The following is a 21,524-nucleotide window of genomic DNA, read 5'->3' as shown; positions in this document are numbered from 1 at the left end:
GAAAAAAAGTTAGGGCTGAGCCCACCAATGACCTTCTTTAAGCTTACTTGCCAAGAAGTTGCTACTAGATTTCTGTCATTCATTTCAAGAAGAAATGAATTTCTTGAAGATCCATTTTCAAGAGCAAAGGCAAGTGTGAAGTTCAACTTCTTCAGCAATACTGCCAGGCCAACTGGAGTCAAGCAAGACCACCACTCCTCATGATGCCTGACAGCAAGCAGTGCATTTTCTAATCATATTTCACGTAACGTTAGCTTGAAGCACACATGTATTTAATCTTTAAAGTGACCTGCCCAGCTCTACACAAAGCACGTTCTTTTGCTTTTCAAAAGCAGAAGAAAATCTTCTCAGCTCAAGGCTTGGTCTTGTTATCTCAGAGTACAACCAAGCCAGTATACAAGGAATAAAGTGTAGGTTATCCTTCTGTCCCCGCTGTATGACATTGAGTCGCCACATGTAATGTTTAAAAACATTTTAAGACTGGCACCATAATTCTTGCAGTATGCAGACCCCTCTATCCTGATGTTCATCTTACCTCAGAGAAGGAGAATTTTGTCAAGATGACCCTGACAGCCCTGAATACTTGATTCAAGCTTACCTCTAACAACAATAGGACAGAAATTCTGAACAGTGGGGAAATACCTACCAGACCCCTGAGCATCTTGCATTCTGAAAAGAAAAAAGAGTATCAAGCATAATCGCAGCAAGACCATTTCCTACTTGAGAGAAATACTTTAAGTGTAGCTGACAGCAAGGCATTCCAACACGTAGGCCTTTGCTTTTTGAACACCAAGTGGCTTTTCATATTGATCTTAGGTAAAAATATAAGATCTTATGTGACAAGATATAAACAAAAAGGTATAAAAACGAGTTCTACAATCTTTTCTTCCATCTTTTGCAACAATAGCTTTACTACTGTTGCTGAAGCCCTCAAAAAAAACAGAAGAAATCATTTAAAGAGAGAAATCTTGCCTGCTTTTTCATTATAATTATTCTGGTGGAGCCAATAAAAGATGCTATGAATCACCACAAACAGTAATTTCATTCTTTCTATCACTTGCACAAATCTGTTTTTGGCTAGAAATGAATTATCCAGAACAAAGGCTAAGAATGGTGCCTTAACCTGACCTCATATATGATATAATCAAACGTATTGTCACTGGGGTAGCTTGAACGTGCTTAATCAGCAGCAAATAATCTCATAATAAGACCTATGAGCTGCAGGCTCAAATTCTACAATGTTTAAGAGAAGAGCTTCAAAGGAGCTGCTAATACACCCAAATGTTCCATGTCTTCCTTGAATGTTCATAGGAAATAAAATGCTAGAAGATGATGACTTTTGTAGATATCTTTTACAGGCTCAAAAAAATCATTTTCTAGTGAAGGCAAAAGAATAGGTAAGTTACGGGATTTTGAGAACAGACCGTAAGCTGAGGGGGGACATCAAAAGGATCTCTAGTACTTAAATATGGATATAAAAACCTGGAAAAAAACCATAGAAGATCCACTGATCTGAACAATAAATATAACAATAGTTATATACTTCGGATTTATTTGCAGCTTAGTGTTTTGGAATGGATACAAGGGGAAAAATGAAAGATCCAAATAAAATATGAATGATAGATAATTATATTAATGTATTTGAAGCACAAAATTAATTCCTTCCAAAAATTCATGTCATCTGTCTGAAGAGGAGAGGAAAAATAGTCCTGACACAAAGAAAGAAACTCAGCTGCATTACTGAAGTTTTAAAAAATCTCTTTGAAAAATATCTTTAAGAAAATGTCTCGTTAGATCATGTAGATGTTGTTAAATGAAGTATATCATTTAATGATACAAGACAATATAGTGAAATAGATATTGCCTAAGTTTTTCTAGGACAAACCCTTCAACTGTTATAGCTATAAAAGCATCCCAAGACCAAGAAAGGGAAGACAAGCATTTACAGACTAAAGAAACACTGGGGGATACACTTCAGTGACTAGTCCTGTACGTCACAGGATGGGGAGAAGGACTAGGTGTAGTCATCAGAACATTTTGCTTAAAGTATACTGATTCTATATAGCTCTGATTCCAAGTCTCCTACCTTCTCTAAATGATAATCATTTCATGCGATAGTACATATGCACTTAGTCAGTCTAAAAGATTTGTTTGGAATTTAAGCTCTGTACATTTTTGGAACACCTGATGGTGGGATAAATATTATAATCTGTCATTACACCCAGAATCAAGCATGCCAGAGAAAAGCATGCTTTTAATTGAAGGAAAAGAGTAATTTTCACAAGAGAGTTACTCCAATCCATTTCCTGCCACATGGGCAAAAGGAGGAAAAAAAAAAAGCTACGTATCCATATATACACACACGGACCTGGGTGTGTATACACAAATACATATGCCCACACACACACTAATTCTGTTTGATGAAAAGCAAGCACCAATGTCCACGCCATTAACAGTGGTAATTAATTACACTATGACATTTCCTCTCATCAATATCCCCCGCTGATCTGTGTAATCATATCCCTGTTGAGAGAAGCATTCGATCATCTGGCTGGATGCAGGTACATCCACGGATATGTTTTCCTTTGTCAATTCCTGATCTATTGAGCCTTCCTTCAAAGCCATTTAAAATTAACACAGTTCCTAAAGTACATATAGGACAACCACCCAATTGTTTACATAATTAATCACCTCCTAGGATGATGACTGGAGCTCAATCTTCCGTTCTATTAGAGCATAAAACCATGAGAGCATCTCTCAGAAAACTACAGCCCGATAATGACAAATGTTAAGTCCTCCAGTTATTTCCTTTTTCAGCTGCTAAGTAGGTTAACAGAAAACTACAAGCAAGCTAACAATGATTTGGACCTTCATGAAATTTAGGAGCTGGATTTTACAACAGATCAGTTGCCAAGTTAACACTCACTTGTTGAGATAGGACCATAAAATACATTAATAAACCCACTGAAGAATTAGATAATCACTGTGTCATTATGCAAACCAAAGTAATTCACGATTCAGTATCTGCATCTTCAGGAAGTAGCACAAAGCAGGACACAACCAACACGATATTCAACAGCACACTTAACAGCCTCTTGTCTCTACAAGGTATGTCTAGTATCATAGATACCTTTACAAGCAACACCCTACCCAGTCTCACAACAAAACACATGCTGGCAAGTGCAGGGTAATGAGAAGCAATCAGTCAGTAATCCACAAACACTGATACCTGCACCTAAGGGCTCACATGCCTAATTCTTGAAGTTAGTTGAAAGAGCAGGTGGGAAGGACAAAAACCTTGGCAAGCCCTTCCAGTTCTAACAAACACAACACAGTCAAAGTTAGTATTTCTTTTCAAGAGTTTCCTCTTTCCTTCCTGGTGGTGCCCTAACCCAGACATACTTTTAAATCCTTAGCAGGCTACAAAAAACCCTGTGTTCCTAACAGCCTTTAAAAACGTTATTTTTAAATGTCTCCAGGGTCATACAAATTATTTATTTGCATGCAGGTATTTCTTAAAAATACCACCAGTAGTCAGCGTTCACTCCACGTATTCCCCGTTTCAGCCAAGCAAGCTCTTGTTCCTCCAAAATACAGCGGTGTTTACCTCACTGACCTTGGGACTGCCTTCCTCCAGTATTTCTCCCTCATCAGTTTGCATGGGAACAGGATCTGTGCAAAGCTCTGCAGAAATGCAAAATACTGCCTAGAAGATAAAAAGAAAGATATATTTTTAAAATAATGATTTTGCTGCCTTTAACAGTGTTATGCAAGATTGCAGTGCACATAAATAATGACTCTAGGCTACGACCTTTAATGTTCACGTTCTGCATGTATTCGCTGAATTTATGTTTTGCACAAACAAGTACGGCATCTGCTACTCAGGATAAAATATAATTCCACTTAATGAAGAGAAAAAAGCACCTAGCAGGAAGCTGCTTTCTTTTTTATGTTCAAATATGTCATTGCTGAGTATTTTATGCATTCATCGTGCTTACTGAATAAAGCTATGGTCAGCAAGGAATAATCAGAGACTAGAGCTGAGCAAATCTTTCTTATTAGAAAATAGCTTTTGTGATCATATAAGCATCACAGATTCAGCTTACAGATAATCCAAAGGTTATTAGTCTAAAAAACTGTTATGATTCCCAGCCACCCCAGAGTACCTCTAAATTCTTATTTTTCTTTGTCTTCATTTTAGAAATAAATATATTCTAGGCTCTAAATGGTTCAGGGAACAGATAAAGTCATTCATCTCTAGGTCACTATTTCAAATTTAACCCAGGCCAACAGCTCCCAGAGTTTCCAGTATTCAACACTACCTGGTAACTTTTTTAATTTGGTAGACACTGTCTGTGCAGTTCCAACTGAACAAAGTCAAATTTTTAAGATTGGAATTTGGGATGTTATCTTATGGACACATGCAATACAGTTAGGGAGTCTACAAAGATTAGAATGTCTTCGACACGAGAGAATAAGCCATCTTTCAGGTGTAACAGAGCATAAAGTCAGCAAGGAATCTCTGAGTCAAGAAGGCAAAACTTCTGCTATCAGCAGATCCATGATATTCCAGTTCTTTGGAAAGCAAACGCTCACACCAAGCTTAAAACTATGAAGCAAACTGCTGTTGGCCTTTAACAACCATCCCTCTCAAGATGCTCATCTCCACAACTGCACCAGCATTTAAATGCCATTTGAAGTCTCTCTGCATCATATCTGCACCTCAGATACGGACTCTTGTGTCATCCTTTACTGCAGCAATTCCAAGCCTGGAAACTTTGGGAGCGCAAATTGAAATGAGGTCAAAAAGAGAAAGCTTGGAAATTTGTCACCTAAATGTACCTCTTCCGCTTCAAAGTTAGAGGCTGTTCATAAGGTAAGGCTGCCAATGCCTTCTGTTATGTCATGCATAGGTAGACAACATCTTTCATGGCTATTAAGCTGTCACAAGAAATGAAGAATATTCTACAAACAAAGGGCCTGAAACCACAAAATGTTGCTTACAGCTTATCATGCCTTATAACCAGCAAACTGCTGGCTATGCTCAGTAATATCAGAGAGTCTCAGGCAAAGCAGCAGCATTTTTCAGACTTACAGCAATTTCCTTTTCTGGGTTAAGAGGAATGAGGATAAAGCAGAACTCTCACCAAATTCTCTCTGTGAGGTATGGGTGTGGGAAACCTCAGAAAAACTTTACTACTACTACTATCATCATAGCTTTAGTCACAAAAACTTTATTTCCCTTTTCAGTGAATGTTGAACCTCTGAACTATTAAGCAAGAATATTCAGTATCTACAAAGAACCTACTTCTTTTGTAGGTGTAACCAAAAGGTTCAGACTTCTCTAAAGAAAGTTACCACTCAATAGCACAGTCACACAGATTTTACCAGCGCAGACTTCATAGATCCACACGGGCATTACTTCACATCAAGTTCTATTTTACTAGCATTGTCACTGCTCCATCTTACCCTTCATCTTCACATGCTAGCACAAAACATAATAGATATAATACTCTCCAAATAAGAAAATGCTTGCTAAGAGTTCATAAACCAGAGATTAACAGGCCATAGAATCAATACCATGACTTCAAGTGAATGTACTGATCTTTCTCAAAGCCAAGATTTAACCTAACAAATCAAATACACTGTGTTTGTCAAAAAACACATCAAATATTCAGACAAGACTTTCTGAAGTGTATAAAAAAGCTGATTGAGACCTAGTTAGCAATATATGAAGATGTATTATTTTGTCCCTTTCATGTCCTAATCCGTTGCATGGAAGTTAACTCCACAAACAGCGCAACAAAACAATTATTTCTGGCATAACACAAAACGATGCCCTTGAAACGTGTTCAGCTTTCACCTCCTTCCTGGAATTCTGCTGTAAAATTGGAGAGGTATGTATATCATGATCGATTCATACAGGAATGACTGGAGATGAACCTAAACTTCAACCCTGTCCCTACAGCACTGAAGAAGATTAACACACAAGACTGGAGTTTATCACTTTAACAAGGAGATTAAGTAAACAAAAGAAGAAGCACCTCAAGTGAAATGCCACAGGAGACACTCCTAAAGGAATTTGGGGTTACGCTCTATTAGCGGTGAACAGCCTAAGCACAAAGTATGTATGTGATGAGCAAATTCCCTTCTACCACAAAACAAATGAAACTGATGGGGACACAATGTGGGGATGTTACAATCGTGGGGGTGACAGAGGCAGGCTATGGTACACTGCCTGTTGCATATAAGCAAAATTCTTAAGTACTGAGAGGTAAGCAAGACGTGGATCAGGCACGGACACCAAGAGCTTCGTGCCCCAAAAGAGTGTCTCCCCGCAGGCAAGCTGCTTGTCCCGCTGCAGGGGCTCGGGCAGAGGCTCTGAGCAGGCCCTGTCCATGGTACTCGACCACGCTCTGCGTCCAAACCAACCTCAGTGCCAGTGGGGCAGGGACTTTCTTAGTGTGACTTCGCAATGTCGGATTCGAGGAGGTGGGAAGTGCCACAGCCCGGTAGGCAGACACGCTGTGATCCAACAGCCAAAATGGTTTTGGTTTCTTTCATCCAGAAGCACAACAGAGAAGTTTATAAAATCAAGAGAGGTCATGTCAAAACAAGACCACCATGAGGAGTGGTCGCTGCATTAAGAGTGCTAGAAGAACTTGAAGATGAACTTCTGAAAAAACTGCTATGTTTATCTTCTGAGATCTCCCAAGAAGTCAGCAGAACTAAGACATAAAAAATAAACAGAAAAAGTCTACAAGAACAAAGATAAGCAAACTCTCCCACTGAGGACAGACTAAACACTAGAACAATTCGAAGCTCAGAGAATGGAGTGAGAAACAGAAAGGAGCGCAATGGAGAAGGAAAAAAGAGATGAGTCACTCACTCTTCACGTTTTACCAGCTTTGATGTTCAAAACAGACTCTATTATTTCATACCATGCTCAGTTAGCGTGAACTCACTCACATGGAATGGCAAGAAGCTGGAAGTTTAAAAAGGCCCCAATTTACTGGAAAAATTCACAAGGGGGAAAAAAAGTAAATCCACTTAAAAAAAATAAACCCTCACAGCTGGTATAAGAAGACCTTAAGCCACAGACAGCAGGAGTTATTGCAAGAGGAAGCTTTTGCTAAGCACTGTCCTTTTGTTGTAGTTTTCCCCATGACACTTGCTTGTGGCTTTTTTCAGGAGACAAAGCATCAGGCAACAAACCCTGAGTCCAATTCAATACATTTTTACATACTTTCTTCAATTCCCTGTGAAAGGAAGGATTCGTACAGCCACTGGCACAAGAACGCTGCATTTCCATCTTCCTTATTGCTAGAAGCAGGCATTTGGGGATTCCTGAATCCATGAAAAAACATCTCTGACAGACTTTTGTAATAGTCATTAAACTAAGGATGACTTCTCAGCCAAGAAAGCAACTGCCTACTGCCAGCGTATGAAGAACCAACGTAATTATTCCACGTTGCTGGCAGTGACAAGCCTCTTAAGCTTCTGAGCAGAGGGCTAAAGATCACACACTGGGTAGCTCATTTTGTACAAAGAGGCAATCAGAACTTGAACTAGGGTCCTACAGGATCGGAAAGGAGCCCTACAGGTTCCAAAGTCCCAAGCATTAAATTAGTTATTTCCAACATTGGATGGACCACACTCCCTGGAGATGAAATGACAAAGTTTATAGACAGTCTGTTTAGACTTTCAGATCTGACACCTATTAACGAAGTCAGTCTTGGAAAAGGTCACAGTATGATAATCCTCTTCTTCCACTCTTGCATATATCCACCAAATATACCTCAAATAGGACTAATGTCCCCCAGCTTCATCTGAGGTCTTCTGAAAAAATTAACCAACTACAGCCTGAGTGGAAGGGACTCCAAGGGAAGTCTAACCAATGGCAACATACAGGTATGCCAACATACAACCTAGGAGATGCACATCTGAAGTTAATCACAGTATTTATTTAACTCTTTGAAATTTAATCTAATATTCTCAAAGATAAAAATACTCACTAATAGAAGAACCCTAATTCTTATGAAATTTAATGCCTAAGACAGTATTTTCCTACCGTAATGTAACATGGCCAAATCAGTCTCATGTTTCATCCTGTTTGTGTTTCATCTCTTTCTGCAGCAAAGATGTACAGAATTTTTTCAGTGGTATCAGGATGATGGATGCAGCTACCAGTCAGAAATTCAGCGTAACCGCAGCAGTGCAGAGCACCTAGCTCCTTACTACTGCATTCTAGCATATTCCAGTGAATAAAACCTCAGCCAAACTTCCATATCCTCAAAAAGCCCTGACAAGTAATACCAGTGAACAAGGTACTTCTACTTCCTAAGGCTGATTGTTCCCCAAATAGAAAGGTCTGTCGTTCAGAAGCATAAAACCCTTATTAGCAGGAGAGACCTGGAATCCAGGTGTCTTCAAATTTGCTGGTCACCAAAAAGGCATTATCGGAACAAAGCACTTTATCTAATAAACGGGTCTTTCAACACTTCGTCTTCTGATTGCCAGCAGACATCAAATACGGACTGAAGAGGGAAACAGTGCCCTTCATTTGATATAGGGGAAAGAATAATATCAAGCTTCTGAAGACAGCAGCTGCAAAAGAAGCACTTTTTGATGTAAAAGCAATTGTGGTTCCTATGAATTGCAAAGTCTGAATCAGATATGGCCAACAGGAAAACCCTCAAAGAAGAGCAAGGCTGTGCAAACTGTCACCATTATAGAAAGTAAGCAGAAACTGAGGGTAGATCCTAAACTCTCTCAAGAGCGCAAAGCAAAACAAGCGCACACAAGTGCTCTTCAAAACATGGTGATCTTGTATACATGCCATACTTGAAAACAGGCAGTTCTGTAATGAATAATATCTTAAATGAGATTAACACAATCACGTTGGTACATCATTGCAACCATTAGTCCTTACCTAAGTATGCAGACACAGAAGTGTTAGTTTTTAATAATGATCTTGCCATATTACATCAAATTGCTAGTTTCATATTACATGGAGCTTGTTATGACTGTACAAAAGCAACACAAAATTTAACATATGGGAAAAGAACAGAACAGTTTTTGTCATTTTAAATGAGAATTGAGAGGTACTGAGATGAAAGCAAGAGCATCCAGAAGAAAAACAAAGCTTCAATTTAACTTCATTGCTTATAGGAGCCAATTACTTACAGAATCCAGTGCCTTTAAAATCTCATCAGAAATTAATTCATTTTCAAAGAAAACCACCACACACATCAAATGTAGCTGACGAACACAAATCCCATCAGGCAGTTACAGAAAAACCTTCACATGCAAAGCCACAGGAAATAACACACCAGAAAATACATGACAATAGCAATATACTGTAAAAGTGGTTAAAAACTAGTATAGGTGAGTGTTCTTCCCACCTCCAACTTTCAGGGATGCAATATTGAACTTTGGATTTTTATTATTATTTCTTTTTTACCTTTGACAGTTTCCAAGGGCTGCCAAAGCCCACAAGGATCCGTCCTGGCTACATTCAGTGCAAAAACGAAACCCTAGAAGTAGAGAAAAATAAATAAATAAATAAATACATTCGCCAACGGTGGTCATTACCAGATAAAAACACGTAGAAATGAAAGACAGTTAATTGCCTCTGAAGCTCAGCAAGCCTTACTCACAAAGCATTTAGAAAAAAAAAAAAACTGTAAGATCACATAGGGTAAATACAGAATTCTTAATGTAAAAGAAGCAGCACAGGCTCCTCCTCTTCCCCAAAGTAATGTATGCAGTATCAGAGGGAGAAGAGGAAGAGCTACGGCCAAGGTTAGAGTAAGAGGGAAATGTACTTTTCTCCTCACTATTCTTCCACCTTAACTGCCACTCTAATCAAGGCAATTATCCTTCGAAGGCAAGGATTTTACATATTGCAAAACCCATGTATTTGCTAAGTCTTAGGATCAAATTTAGGCTTAGGTTTTAGCAAATTTAGATTTCTACAGAATGAAATAGCACCACTGCTGAAAATGTGTTTTAAAAATAGCCACCCTCCAAGAAAATGTCAAAACCATAATACTGTATATTGCTTCCACGTAATTATTACTCACACACCACCACACCATTTAGAGCAACAATCAGTTTTGAGAGAAAAAAAACGCTCATCCTGCAACCCAACAAACCATTTAAGAGGTCGGACTGTTTAATGAAGATTGAGAGCAAGCTGATCAACCAGCAGAATAAATACTATATACTACAGCCTGACATTGACGTCTGATGAACAACACATCCTGCATACTGCTGCATGACAGAAGTATCAAACTGATATTGAACAGGAAATTCCTCTTCCAAGGTTTTACTGTGGTTACCAGTTTGTAGAAACCTCGCCACTGGAAGCACCGGGGGAATAGAGGGGAGAAGAAAAAAAAAAAAAAAAGATACAAAAAGCTAATGATTTCTCAACACAATATAATGGTAATATAATGGAAATACCTCCTAAAACAAACATTATCATTTAAACTAAGCACTACAACTTCATAGCTGCTGAAAATGTTATTTTTGGCAGCACGTTATAATTCCCTCATTATTATCATTTTATCCTTTTCACAACAGTTTTGAACTGTTTTAACTGTTTTGAACTGTTAGCTATCTGTAGGTACAGAACTGAAATGATGGCTTTCCAGCCAGAAATGAACATGCAAAGCAGTATGGAAGCACAAGTGCAACATGCTGTTTTCTCAACCACTCCAAAATGTGCATTTTCACTTGGAAAACTATTACGTACATTAATAAGGCATTTTAAGTTATTGTTACAAAGTAAGGCTCTGGAGACAGAAGTCTAACAAAAGTCAAACTCTTGATTAAGTTTGCAGTAAGTGAATGCATACCCTGGAATGAGTAAGAAGCTGTAACATTTACCACTTCTTAGCATTTCCTTCAGTGAACAAACACTGCTTTCATCCCAGTTTGCTAAAGTAAAGCAAGCTGCATTTACCTGGCTTCACTGGACAGTAGAGATTAAGGAAATACTTTTACTATTGACATACAATGAAAGTAATATGCAGAGGTGAGAGCAGCCTGCTCTGTTATCTTTGAGTTTTCAGCTTTCCCTATTATTTTCCAATTAACAGAAAAGAAGGGAAAACTGAATTCCTTGACTGAATGGGAAATTGCCACCCATCTCTCTGAAACATCTCAGAAATATCCAGCAATGCCACATAAAACACTGTTATTTATCCGTGCAGTCAAGTACAAAATACCTTACAGGTGTAGCCGAAGGCTGCTTGCCGTTGACCTAGCAGGTTCAAGAACTGTATCCGACATCCACCCCCAACCAACAAGGGTATCAGCCAAAAGGCAAGCCTCACGTCTGTGCCACTGCTGACAGCAAAGCATCTGAAGTTGGGGGATACGAAACACTGCAGAAGCTATCCAAATAACAGCTTTTTTTTCCAGAAGGGCTTGCCACAGGATGGACATGGAAATACCGCAGCATTACTATCTAGCAAAAGCATTTAAAATTCCAGCCAAACCACCACATGCTTTTGGACCACTAATGTCTCGATGGGAAGAGAGAGAACTGCTACTAATTATGCCAATAACCTGTCCTACCTCATCACAGACTCTTGTTCATGAGGAGTATGGATTCCTACCACTAACAGAAAAAGGCCTCTAGTGAGTATCTATTTCACTTTAACAGACAGAAGACAACAAAAGACTGATCATTCTCCTTCCATTACTCTGATAAATTTAGGATTACGTTTCTAGAGCAATAACAAAGTTAATTAGCAAAGTCAAAGTAGTTCAAAAGACTAGAATCCACTGAAAACAGGCTGGGTAATGGAACATGACATGTAGCTGAGCAGGACTGCAAAGATGTTACAGCGAAGAGAATCCCAGCATCCACCATAGTCAGAACAATATTTAAATATTGTCGATACACCTCCTAACGTAAGTCTTCAGACTGAGCATCTATTTTGACCAGCCAGGGTTTTAAGATGTGTCAACATGCTTGCCCAGACTGCAAAGGAAAAAAATTTTAAAGGAAAGAAGGCGCAGTTTGATTACGTAGCCACCAACTGCTCAAGCAAGAGGGAAGAGGAACCAAAAATGAAAGGAAACAAGAAAGCCCACCTACAATTTAGGCACTGCTGACAACAAAGTAAGAAAAAAAAAAAGCTGCACCGATGGGCTGAGGTCAACTGTATGAAGTTCAATAAGGCCAAGTGCCGGGTCCTGCACCTGGGGCGCAATAACCCCAAGCAGAACTACAGGCTGGGAGAGGAATGGTTGGAGAGCTGCCAGGCAGAGAAGGACCTGGGAGTGATGGTGGACAGTCGGCTGAGTATGAGCCAGCAGTGTGCTCAGGTGGCCAAGAAGGCCAACGGCATCCTGGCTTGTATCAGAAACACTGTGACCAGCAGGGCTAGGGAGGTGATCGTCCCCCTGTACTCGGCTCTGGTGAGGCCGCACCTCGAGTACTGTGTTCAGTTTTGGGCCCCTCGCTACAAGAAGGACATCGAGGTGCTTGAGCGGGTCCAAAGAAGGGCGACGAAGCTGGTGAGGGGCCTGGAGAGCAAGTCCTACGAGGAGCGGCTGAAGGAGCTGGGCTTGTTCAGCCTAGAGAAGAGGAGGCTCAGGGGTGACCTTATTGCTCTGTATAAGTACATTAAAGGAGGCTGTAGCGAGGTGGGGGTTGGCCTGTTCTCCCATGTGCCTGGTGACAGGACGAGGGGGAATGGGCTGAAGTTACGCCAGGGGAGTTTTAGGTTAGATGTTAGGAAGAATTTCTTTACTGAAAGGGTTGTGAGGCATTGGAACGGGCTGCCCAGGGAGGTGGTGGAGTCACCGTCCCTGGAAGTCTTCAAAAGACGTTTAGATGTAGAGCTTAGGGATATGGTTTAGTGGGGACTGTTAGTTTTAGGTCAGAGGTTGGACTCGATGATCTTGGAGGTCTCTTCCAACCTAGAAAATTCTGTGATTCTGTGATTCTGTGATTCTGTGAAAAGGAACTCCCCCTGCCCACCAAAAACTGTGCCAGGTCCTAACCAAGCACTAACCACTTAACTACAACACTTGGTCATTCAATATCCAGGTGCACTGAGAAATCTGATTCAGTATGTGTTACCTTGCAGTAACAGAAACAAATCACTCAACCTACCTGCTGGTGGTTTACATAAAGTAAGCCGTGCCCTGGCAGACCACAACTGCATCCATGCAGCATAACCCCCAAACTGTTCTGTACGCAGTTCTGGTTCTAATCGAGCCAAGAGCAGCACTTTGCTTAACTGGGTTAGGAAATCTGTGAAGCAGCCGAATATCCTGCACAGTGTCAGGACTCCCAGGCTAGCCTTTTACTCAAGTGTTTGTTTAGGGTGTTGCATTTTTCCCCCGTTTCCATGCCAAGTTCATTACTTACAGCAAGTGCCTCCTTTCTGGTCACCTCACATAAGCTGCCTCTGTAGGAACACCGCAGTATTCCAGCTGCACAGAACTGAAAGGAGCAAGGTTACAATCAGAAATAAGTTTTCTTCCAACTTTTCCCACAACCTCCCATCCAAATCTGGAGAACGCTGGTGACACGTGTGATCGAAGTTCCTACCGGCTGTGAGCTACCACAGTACAGGGGGAAATTCTAAAAATTTAATTTCTATTTACAATGGAGTAAAGGGGTGAAACTGGTTTCTTGTGTAAGAACCGAGATAACGCACACAGGCGAGCTCAAGGAAAGTGGTTATGTAATTCTACGAGGACTCCTGAGTAGTAATTACGTATAAAAATGAATCCCATTAGCAATTGTTGGGTATGTAATCCTATTTGGAAAGAATAATGACACATGAGCATCGCTGAACTGGCTAACACTCAACGCATTCAAATCACTCAGAACCCACTATCCGGTGTTGACCACGGCTAGAAAAGCCCTCAATTTTGGTTTTGCAAAATATAACTGACTTGCAGGACTGCGCGAGGGTCCAAACCCGTTGGTTTACCACTATACATCCAAGTTAAGAACAGGAAAATCTGAATTCCAGTTGCTATTACTTAGGCACCATCAAAAATTAAAAAAAAAAAAAAAGTTAATTGTGAAGGTACCCAACAGGTGGCACGTTTCTGAATTCACTGTGTCATGCTGTTGGCGACCGCTCGTGCTCAATGCGCAGCGCCGTGTGGTGACAAACTGTTCCCGTCGCTGGTCGAGCTGCCATAAACTGAGGCATTTTTTCGGAGTTTCTGGCATTAACTGAGAGCTTTCTGGGCAAGATTTGCATGCACTCCATTTCTGACTGGCAACAACAGGATGCTTGGAGACGAAAAGGGGGTCTCTGCTGCCACTGCAATTTAACTACCCCCTTGCTAAATGGCTAGCTGTCTGACAGCACGAAATTTTAGCTTAAAACTCGGTTCCAATTTACATACTGCAATGATTCTGATAAAGCAACCAAAAGCACACTCTCTGCTCAAAAGGCCTCAAGCTGTCTAAAATCACCTGACAAAAGCAAGCTGACGTAAATGCCCCAAACCATCACGTAGCCAAGTAGGTAATTGGCAAGTTGGCCTGAAGTCATTCGCAACTTCAAAACAACACAAAAAATACTTTATTTTTCTCCTCCACCTACAGCACGCTGTCATAATTTACTATAAAAATTATTCTGGACAACCCACGTTTCGCTGTGGCAGTCCTTCTCCACTTTATTGGATTTTCCAAGACCGAGCAGGGAAATGCCATCAGTGAGGAGCAGCGAGGTAAGGGAAGGAGAGAGGTCACTGGTGCCCAAGACACTGAACCACCGCGCTGTTTCACCGTGTTTAGAACCACCTTTCTGCCGTAGGTAGAAGGAAACCCAAAAGACATACTTCAAGGAAAAAAGAGCTAAGAACATGAAAGGGAAAAGACAGAAATCCTCTGCTTCTTGTTAAAAAGTCCAGAGAACAGCGTTCAGCAAGGGCAGTTGGGTGCTCCACAGAACCACCACGGTGTCCTACAGCAGAACAGGACACATTGCAAAAGGTCCGTGTTTAATTCAGTGTTGGCTGTACAACTTCATATGTTGTTCATTATTAACTTGTATCGAAGACTTCTCTACTGCATGGAAAATAGCTCACCTGTTAACACAGTTAGCTTGTTGGAAGCGGCTGTGCATATTGCACTGTAACTCGGAACAGGTATCATGCATATACTGCTCTACTAAGGGAACGTTAGAAGGACTTGACAAAAATTGTCATTAACCTGTATGTACAACACACGAGCCTCAAATCATAGCACTTAAGTCCTTTTTTTTTTTTTTTTTTCTCAACAGCTCAACAGCACAAACATGAACTAGCAAAACCACTTCATAAAGCAGAACACTTGAAGATATCTTTTCTTTTTTTTTCTCCTCTTTCTCCTCCACATAGACATCTACACAAAGCGAGTTGCTCAGGAAACCCTTTCTTTTCCAATTAAAGAATGGCTCTACATCAATGTTAAGGAGGAGATGGGAAACAAGTGCAAAAGGATACTTCTTTCAAATCCCAGTCATTGGACTTTTTCTGAGAAACTAGTAATATTTCTTAAACCACATCTGTGTAATTTAAAAAATGAAAAAAACTTTTGTTTGCTCCATCACATGGATACCAGATCATCCACATCCATTTCAAAAGCAGGAGGATGGGAAAGAAAGGCAGACCTGGGCTACACAAAAATGTTCTTCGGTCAGACTTCCTACTTAGAAATCCCGTGTCTAGCTCTCTAATCTGAAAACAACCTTGAAAAATGAACTGAAGACAGAACATTGCATTGCCACCTCCCCAGTGTTCCAAAACATTCACATAAACAACGTGTAAGATGCCAAGTATTCCTCCTCCCACTAAGGGAAAAAAAAAAAAATTGAAAGCGCATTTTTTAAAAATGCTTTGTTTACCTTTTTGCCACTTTCTAATGCACAAGAAGCACCGAAGTTCACTTTTTTCCTGCTCATGCTTATTTTGCTAAAGAATCCATTAAAAAGGTAACAGTGAACGTGAGAGTTATTTGTTTCTAGTCTGCCTCGGCACCTATCCTGCACTACACATCACTTCTCAATTGTAATCAAGGTTAATTGTAATCAAGGTGCTGAAGCACACACACACACACATTTTATACATAACATATGTGTGTGCATGTGTGCACATCCCAAAACTCTTTCTACTTTTACCTCTTCGAGTCCTTTTACACTCTAACACAGTGCTTATGGAAAGCTATCAAAACTGAGGTTGTTGGGAGCACTCTTTCAGCATCTTCTGGAATCACACCCCGTGTTTATTTCTTTCTTGTCTTTGACTGTAAGCTCTGTGGAGCAGGGAAACTCCCCTTTTCCCTATCCCCTCTCCAACACGCACTGGGTAGTCAGCAGCACTGTAAGTTTCAGTGATGACTGAGGCACCTAGGAAATAAAAAAGGATGACCTTTGAATACTGGCTGCTTTTTCTGCTCTACACAGGTTTTACTCAGCTAATGCAATGAAAGAAAATTTTGAGGTAAGTCAGAAACAAACTATCACTATCAAAACTCATTCCTTTCAATTGTTCATCTTCTGTTCTCTTAGGTATTGCAAACTAATGCTCTACAGGCACAAAAGGCGGCTGTTTTACACTGCTAATACTGCTTTCTGCTTGATAATGGGAGCAATGCTCGGAATCCTAATGGCACACAAGCAGCCATTACCATGAGTATTACAACTATCATGTAATTTAACGATGCTCTGGTGGCAAAAACGGCGATGCAGTCAACTCCAAGTGCCAGCAAGCCATTTACACCAGCATTCCCAAAGCTGCAGCGCCGCTGAAGCAAAACCAGTACAGCAGCAGCGAGGCTTTATTTCAGGAAAGCTGCAAAATGAGTCTTCAGAATACAGAGGAATTCAACGTCAGAGCAGGGAGGTGAAGGGAACAAGAGGTGTTACGCTAGACAAGAGACTTTAAACCCTTTTGTCCATCTTAAACTAAATGTTAGTACGAGAAACCTACTTCTTGACAGCTCAACTGTAAACCTGAAAGCTATAGATAACTTCTCTACTGCTGATAATCCCAACAGAATCATCCCACCAGGTTATTTATACCGTGAAAGACAGACAACTCAGGATCGAGGGTTTCCTTTTCATCCAGAAGTAACAGCCATCAAGACCTACGCACCACCATGGTTATCAAAAACAGCAGCAGAAACAAAATTAAAACTGATAAGGCTGCAAGCAGGCATGCGCCCTGGGGAAGAAGGGTGGCTTATCTATCCATTGGCACATTGAAATGGGAACTTCAGCAGTTACAGGGGTTATTTAAAGACAGCGCTACTGAAATCATTCAAACACAGCATGGGGATTGGAAGATCCTGCACCTAACCCTTTAGTTCTTACCATCTTCCTGCCTTACCATTAGGAAAGTATAAAAGTTTCTATAAGTTTATTAAACTTTTTGTTTTGTTTCTTTAATGCTTTCATGCTAAGAAGCTGACACTAACACAGTTCTGGTGCTAACTCCAACAGCAGTCATGATACACAAACACAAAACGCATCTTTGCATAGCTGGTGCATGCAGAAGGCGCTAGAGCTTAACACTCCACCCCGCAGCGCTGCTTTGGGCAGACATTTATCACCACGGTGGGCTGAGGCAGGGCCAGGAGGAGGGCCGGGCTGTGTGCACGTGTTGAGAATGACTAGTAAGTCACAATTTGCTTTTATTTTACATTTATTTTAGTCTTTGCTAGTTTACATCTTGAAATTTTCCAAATGAAGGCACCGTACTTAACACATTTCTAATCATTAATAACTGAGATTTTGGTTTTACACAAAGGCATTTTATTTGGCTTCCTACCAACATGATTTTTATAAATATATACATATATATATATATATGCAGAAAAGTTTCAGATCTTGACACTATCATTGTCAAAGAAAAAAATAAATACTAAGTTGTAAAGCAGGTAATTCTAAATTACAATTGTAAACACCAACTTGCAACGTAACCAGCTGCCAAGTTCAGCTTCATCAGTATTTACAGCTTGACATCAGCCTGAATTGTACTTTTCAGCTATTTAGGCACCTAAGAAAGGGACAGGAAGCCAATTTTCCAAAAAAATCTGCTGTGTATTTAACAATGTTATTTCAATCTTCTGCAAAGAAACGAGGCAACGCTTTTTTTTTTCTTATTTTTATTATTATTTTAAAAGAATATGTTATTAGTGATATAATCCTAGTCTTCAACAATGCAAGCTCAAATAAACGTGCTCAGTTAGAATTACTGAATGTGGAACTATTTGTACAAAGAGTTTTGGTCCTCCTGAGGCATGCGCAAGAGTCCTAAATCTTCCGTGTTCTGGGGGTGGCACAAAGTCATTCTTCAACATTCGCATCTAATTTCCTCTAAAAGTGGCATTTAAAAGACAAGTAGCCAGTGTTTATTATTACAGTCAGGATGAATCAAGCCTACTTGAGGCTACCTACTTGCAATACATGACAATTGACCTGCACAGTAAAGCTGCCCCATCGTATCCAAAGATGTAACTCTTTAAAAATTTGCTTCTAGGTTTGAATGTTTTTCCCTTTTAGATACCGTTCTTTGTTCATAATTTATTTAATCTGAAAAATGTAGCAATATGAATTCCCACTTCTTTTTTTGGGGTTAAAGCTTTTTAAAACTGAATTAACGTTTAGCTTACACAGCTAGTCTCCTTCCACACAGCTGAGGTAGGAGCAAGTCAAGCTGCCATACAGTATTCATACACAAGACACTACCAGTTTGCCTCGTTACCCAAACTGGTGCAAGTAACACTGCCCAGCACTGGGTAAGTATAGGGCTAGACCCGTGACAGAACAGACCAATTATGTCATTGTATTTTTGTCCCAATGCCACCGTTACCTTATGTAGTCAGGAGTATTTTCCATTGCTTATTGGCCAACGTCAAAGTATTTGTTACAATGGGACTTGCACCTTTTAAGACACTTCTCCTCAAGCCAAGTTACCTTTTCATTCAAAGTAAGACTCTCCCAACTTGAATGCATTTTCTGCAATACAAAAATTGCCAAGGATCCATACAATCCCCGTTGGATGGGGAGGAGAAGCAAGGTTGGCCTTTGGATATGAAAGAACAAAAGGAGTTACCTTCCAACAAGAGATAAGGTTTTTGGTCACTTTGGGTTGCTTCTCTGGGTACTCCAAAAGTTAAAAAGCTTGAACAAAGAAAGTTATGGAAAGCTAATTTACTGGAACTACGTAGCTTTCTAAGTGAGTGAAAAAGCTGAGCTGTGCAGTAAAGAATGTTTTTCCACTTTCAAGTTTCACTCAGCAAAGTGAGTGCCATCAGAAAAGTAAGTACCATTCTTCTTTTTACTGAATATAATAAAAGCTCTGACAAAGTAGCTAAAATCTGTATGTATTCTTCATGCCACCAGCCACATAAAGTAGATGAACAGCTCCCAAAGCAGCCATTCATCCAAGCAAAAAGCGCAGCTGTATAAAAACAAAACAACCCCACTCTCAAAGAAGAAACCCCAACACCTCAAGATACATTTCAGTATCCCACTTTGGTTTTAAGTGCTCAGGAAACACAGAGCATATAACTTCTGGTACTGTTATTGCAGGTAACAGCAACTGTGCCCATTTAAAACCGCTACAGTAAAGATGTTTCATATGATGGGTGGTGTGATGCTAATACAAAGACAGCATTCGTCTTTCAAAAACGAAAAAGAAAGTTTTCAGAAATATTTTTCAATGAAAAATGGTCTGCAACAAATGGATAAGCTAGTGCTGTGGCTTGATTCCCTTTCATTCTTATTCTCCTCACCAAAAGGCTCATCTACACTTAATTTCAAGCGTTCGTATCTAGTACAATGCAATAAAAATCTCCTAAAGCAGAATCTTAGCCATTTAACAGAAAAAGACAGAAAACTAGTTGGAAAACAAAGTTCTTCTGAGACCCTGATTACACACAGAAAGAATGTGAATTTGAATTACAATGACTGTAAAACTTCCTGTGTGGACACACATTTGTGCAGAAGCTCACTTTATTTAGCTTCTTTCTTAGGAGCAGCTTAAATTCAACTTAAAAAATAAAACAAATTTCATAATGAGTCCGTTCTAATCACAGTTAAGCTGCTATGTTTAGAGCAATGTAACAATGCTGTTATAATCCCACACGTATCCCAGAAAATCTCAGTGCAGAAAAATCCTGGAGAGGGTCTCAAAGCAAGATACTCAAGTCTGTAAAGTAGCTGACAATGTCCTAAAGCAACCCTTTCACCCAGCTCTAAGTGTTTGCTTTCTTAAAGTAATTTTCAGCTGCTTCAGGTCATGAATGGATCACAATTTGGAGTGAATTGTGTGTCTTTACCTGTAAGAAACTGGGGCAAGCAGACACACAACATTCCTCTATCTCAGAAACAAAACTTTATCAACTACTTTATACCCTAAGTTTGTGTTAAAGACACCAGTTCTCAAGCTAGCTTTTGCACCTACTAATATTAACTTAGAGTATCTTAAGACACTGTGCAAATAGAAACCTGTGACGTTTGAAATAGCATGTCCTCATATTAGTAAAGGAAATAAATGCTTAGGTGATTCAATCTCCCACATAATTTCTGGAAAAACTTATAAATTACAGTACTGCCATATGAAGAAGCAGATTCTGCTGTCAGCTACAGCAAGAAAATGAAACGTACTCTGTGGCATTTTAATTATCTCCAGAACAAGTAAATCGGATTATTTTTAAGGGTCTTAAAAAAAAAAGAGAGAGAAGTAAAAGGTTTTCAAACAACCAGCGAAGAGCTGGATGACCCGTGTCTCCTCAGCCACACACAGCTCCTGAGGGTGTGAGCAGAGTGTGCTGACACAGGGCTCCTGGGTAATTTACGTCTCTCAGCTGCAAGCAGCAGCAGCAAGCGAAGAGGGACTGCTGCTAACGCTGGTGGATCGCCCAGAGCCAGAGCGTGTTGCACGCACAGTGGGCTGGCGTGTCCCAGGAGGGTTACATCCGTCTCCTCAAGGTGAACCCAATTCCTACCATGAACGCACGACATCCACCAGGCTTTTGCAGAGGTCACAGGGCCCGGGAGGTCGGTGAGGACCGCTGTAGAGCATCCCAGGGATTGTCTGTTCTGATAACACGCAGACTTAATAAACCAGTCTTAAAACAAGAACGCTGGCACAGGGCTTTGCAAAACATTTAGCTTCTAGATTTGGAAATCATACTTGTAATTTCACTTGTGAAACTTGTCTATTTCTGCTACGTGACAATCGTAGCAAAGAACAGCAAGGCACAATCAATGTTTCCTGTAAGAAAAGAGATTTGAATAGGAAAAAAAAATGCAGTTCCAGGATACAAGATGAGGGGAACGGGAAGAGCCATTATCAACTAGTAAAAGAGAATCTGAAAACCTCCAAACTCACAGATATCAGTGGATTTAAGAACTATGTTCTTTGTAGACCGCTACGAAATCCAACAGCACAAAAGAAGCCATTTCTCCTAAGGCAGGATGGTCTTGCTGCCAAAAAAATAAAGCTGACTGAAAAAAACGCTGTCAGGTAGTTTTTCAGGATGGTAT

The 21,524-nt window shown here is 40.1% G+C and overlaps 1 protein-coding gene across 18 annotated transcripts in view; it reads right to left on the bottom strand.

Annotated features, from left to right (window-relative positions):
• The window catches only part of TNRC6B (trinucleotide repeat containing adaptor 6B), a 141,087-nt gene that overhangs the window by 115,039 nt on the left and 4,524 nt on the right, over positions 1-21,524 (bottom strand). For 5 of the 18 annotated variants that reach the window (XM_068666974.1, XM_068667018.1, XM_068667052.1 and 2 more), the window contains exons 2-4: positions 13,394-13,468; positions 9,464-9,536; positions 3,608-3,706 (exon numbers count right to left, since the gene is read on the bottom strand). In XM_068666974.1, the coding sequence (XP_068523075.1) occupies positions 3,608-3,661 (54 nt within the window). In that variant the 5' untranslated portion in view covers positions 3,662-3,706; positions 9,464-9,536; positions 13,394-13,468. Of the gene's footprint in view, positions 1-3,607; positions 3,707-9,463; positions 9,537-13,393; positions 13,469-21,524 lie in introns of those variants that run through there. The other 13 variants (XM_068666982.1, XM_068667044.1, XM_068666992.1 and 10 more) reach the window with 8 other exon arrangements.

The sequence above is a fragment of the Anas acuta genome, chromosome 1, assembly GCF_963932015.1.
Source record: "Anas acuta chromosome 1, bAnaAcu1.1, whole genome shotgun sequence".
In the NCBI taxonomy this organism is placed as follows: Eukaryota; Metazoa; Chordata; class Aves; order Anseriformes; family Anatidae; genus Anas; species Anas acuta.
This window is presented reverse-complemented; position numbering and strand designations above follow the sequence as displayed.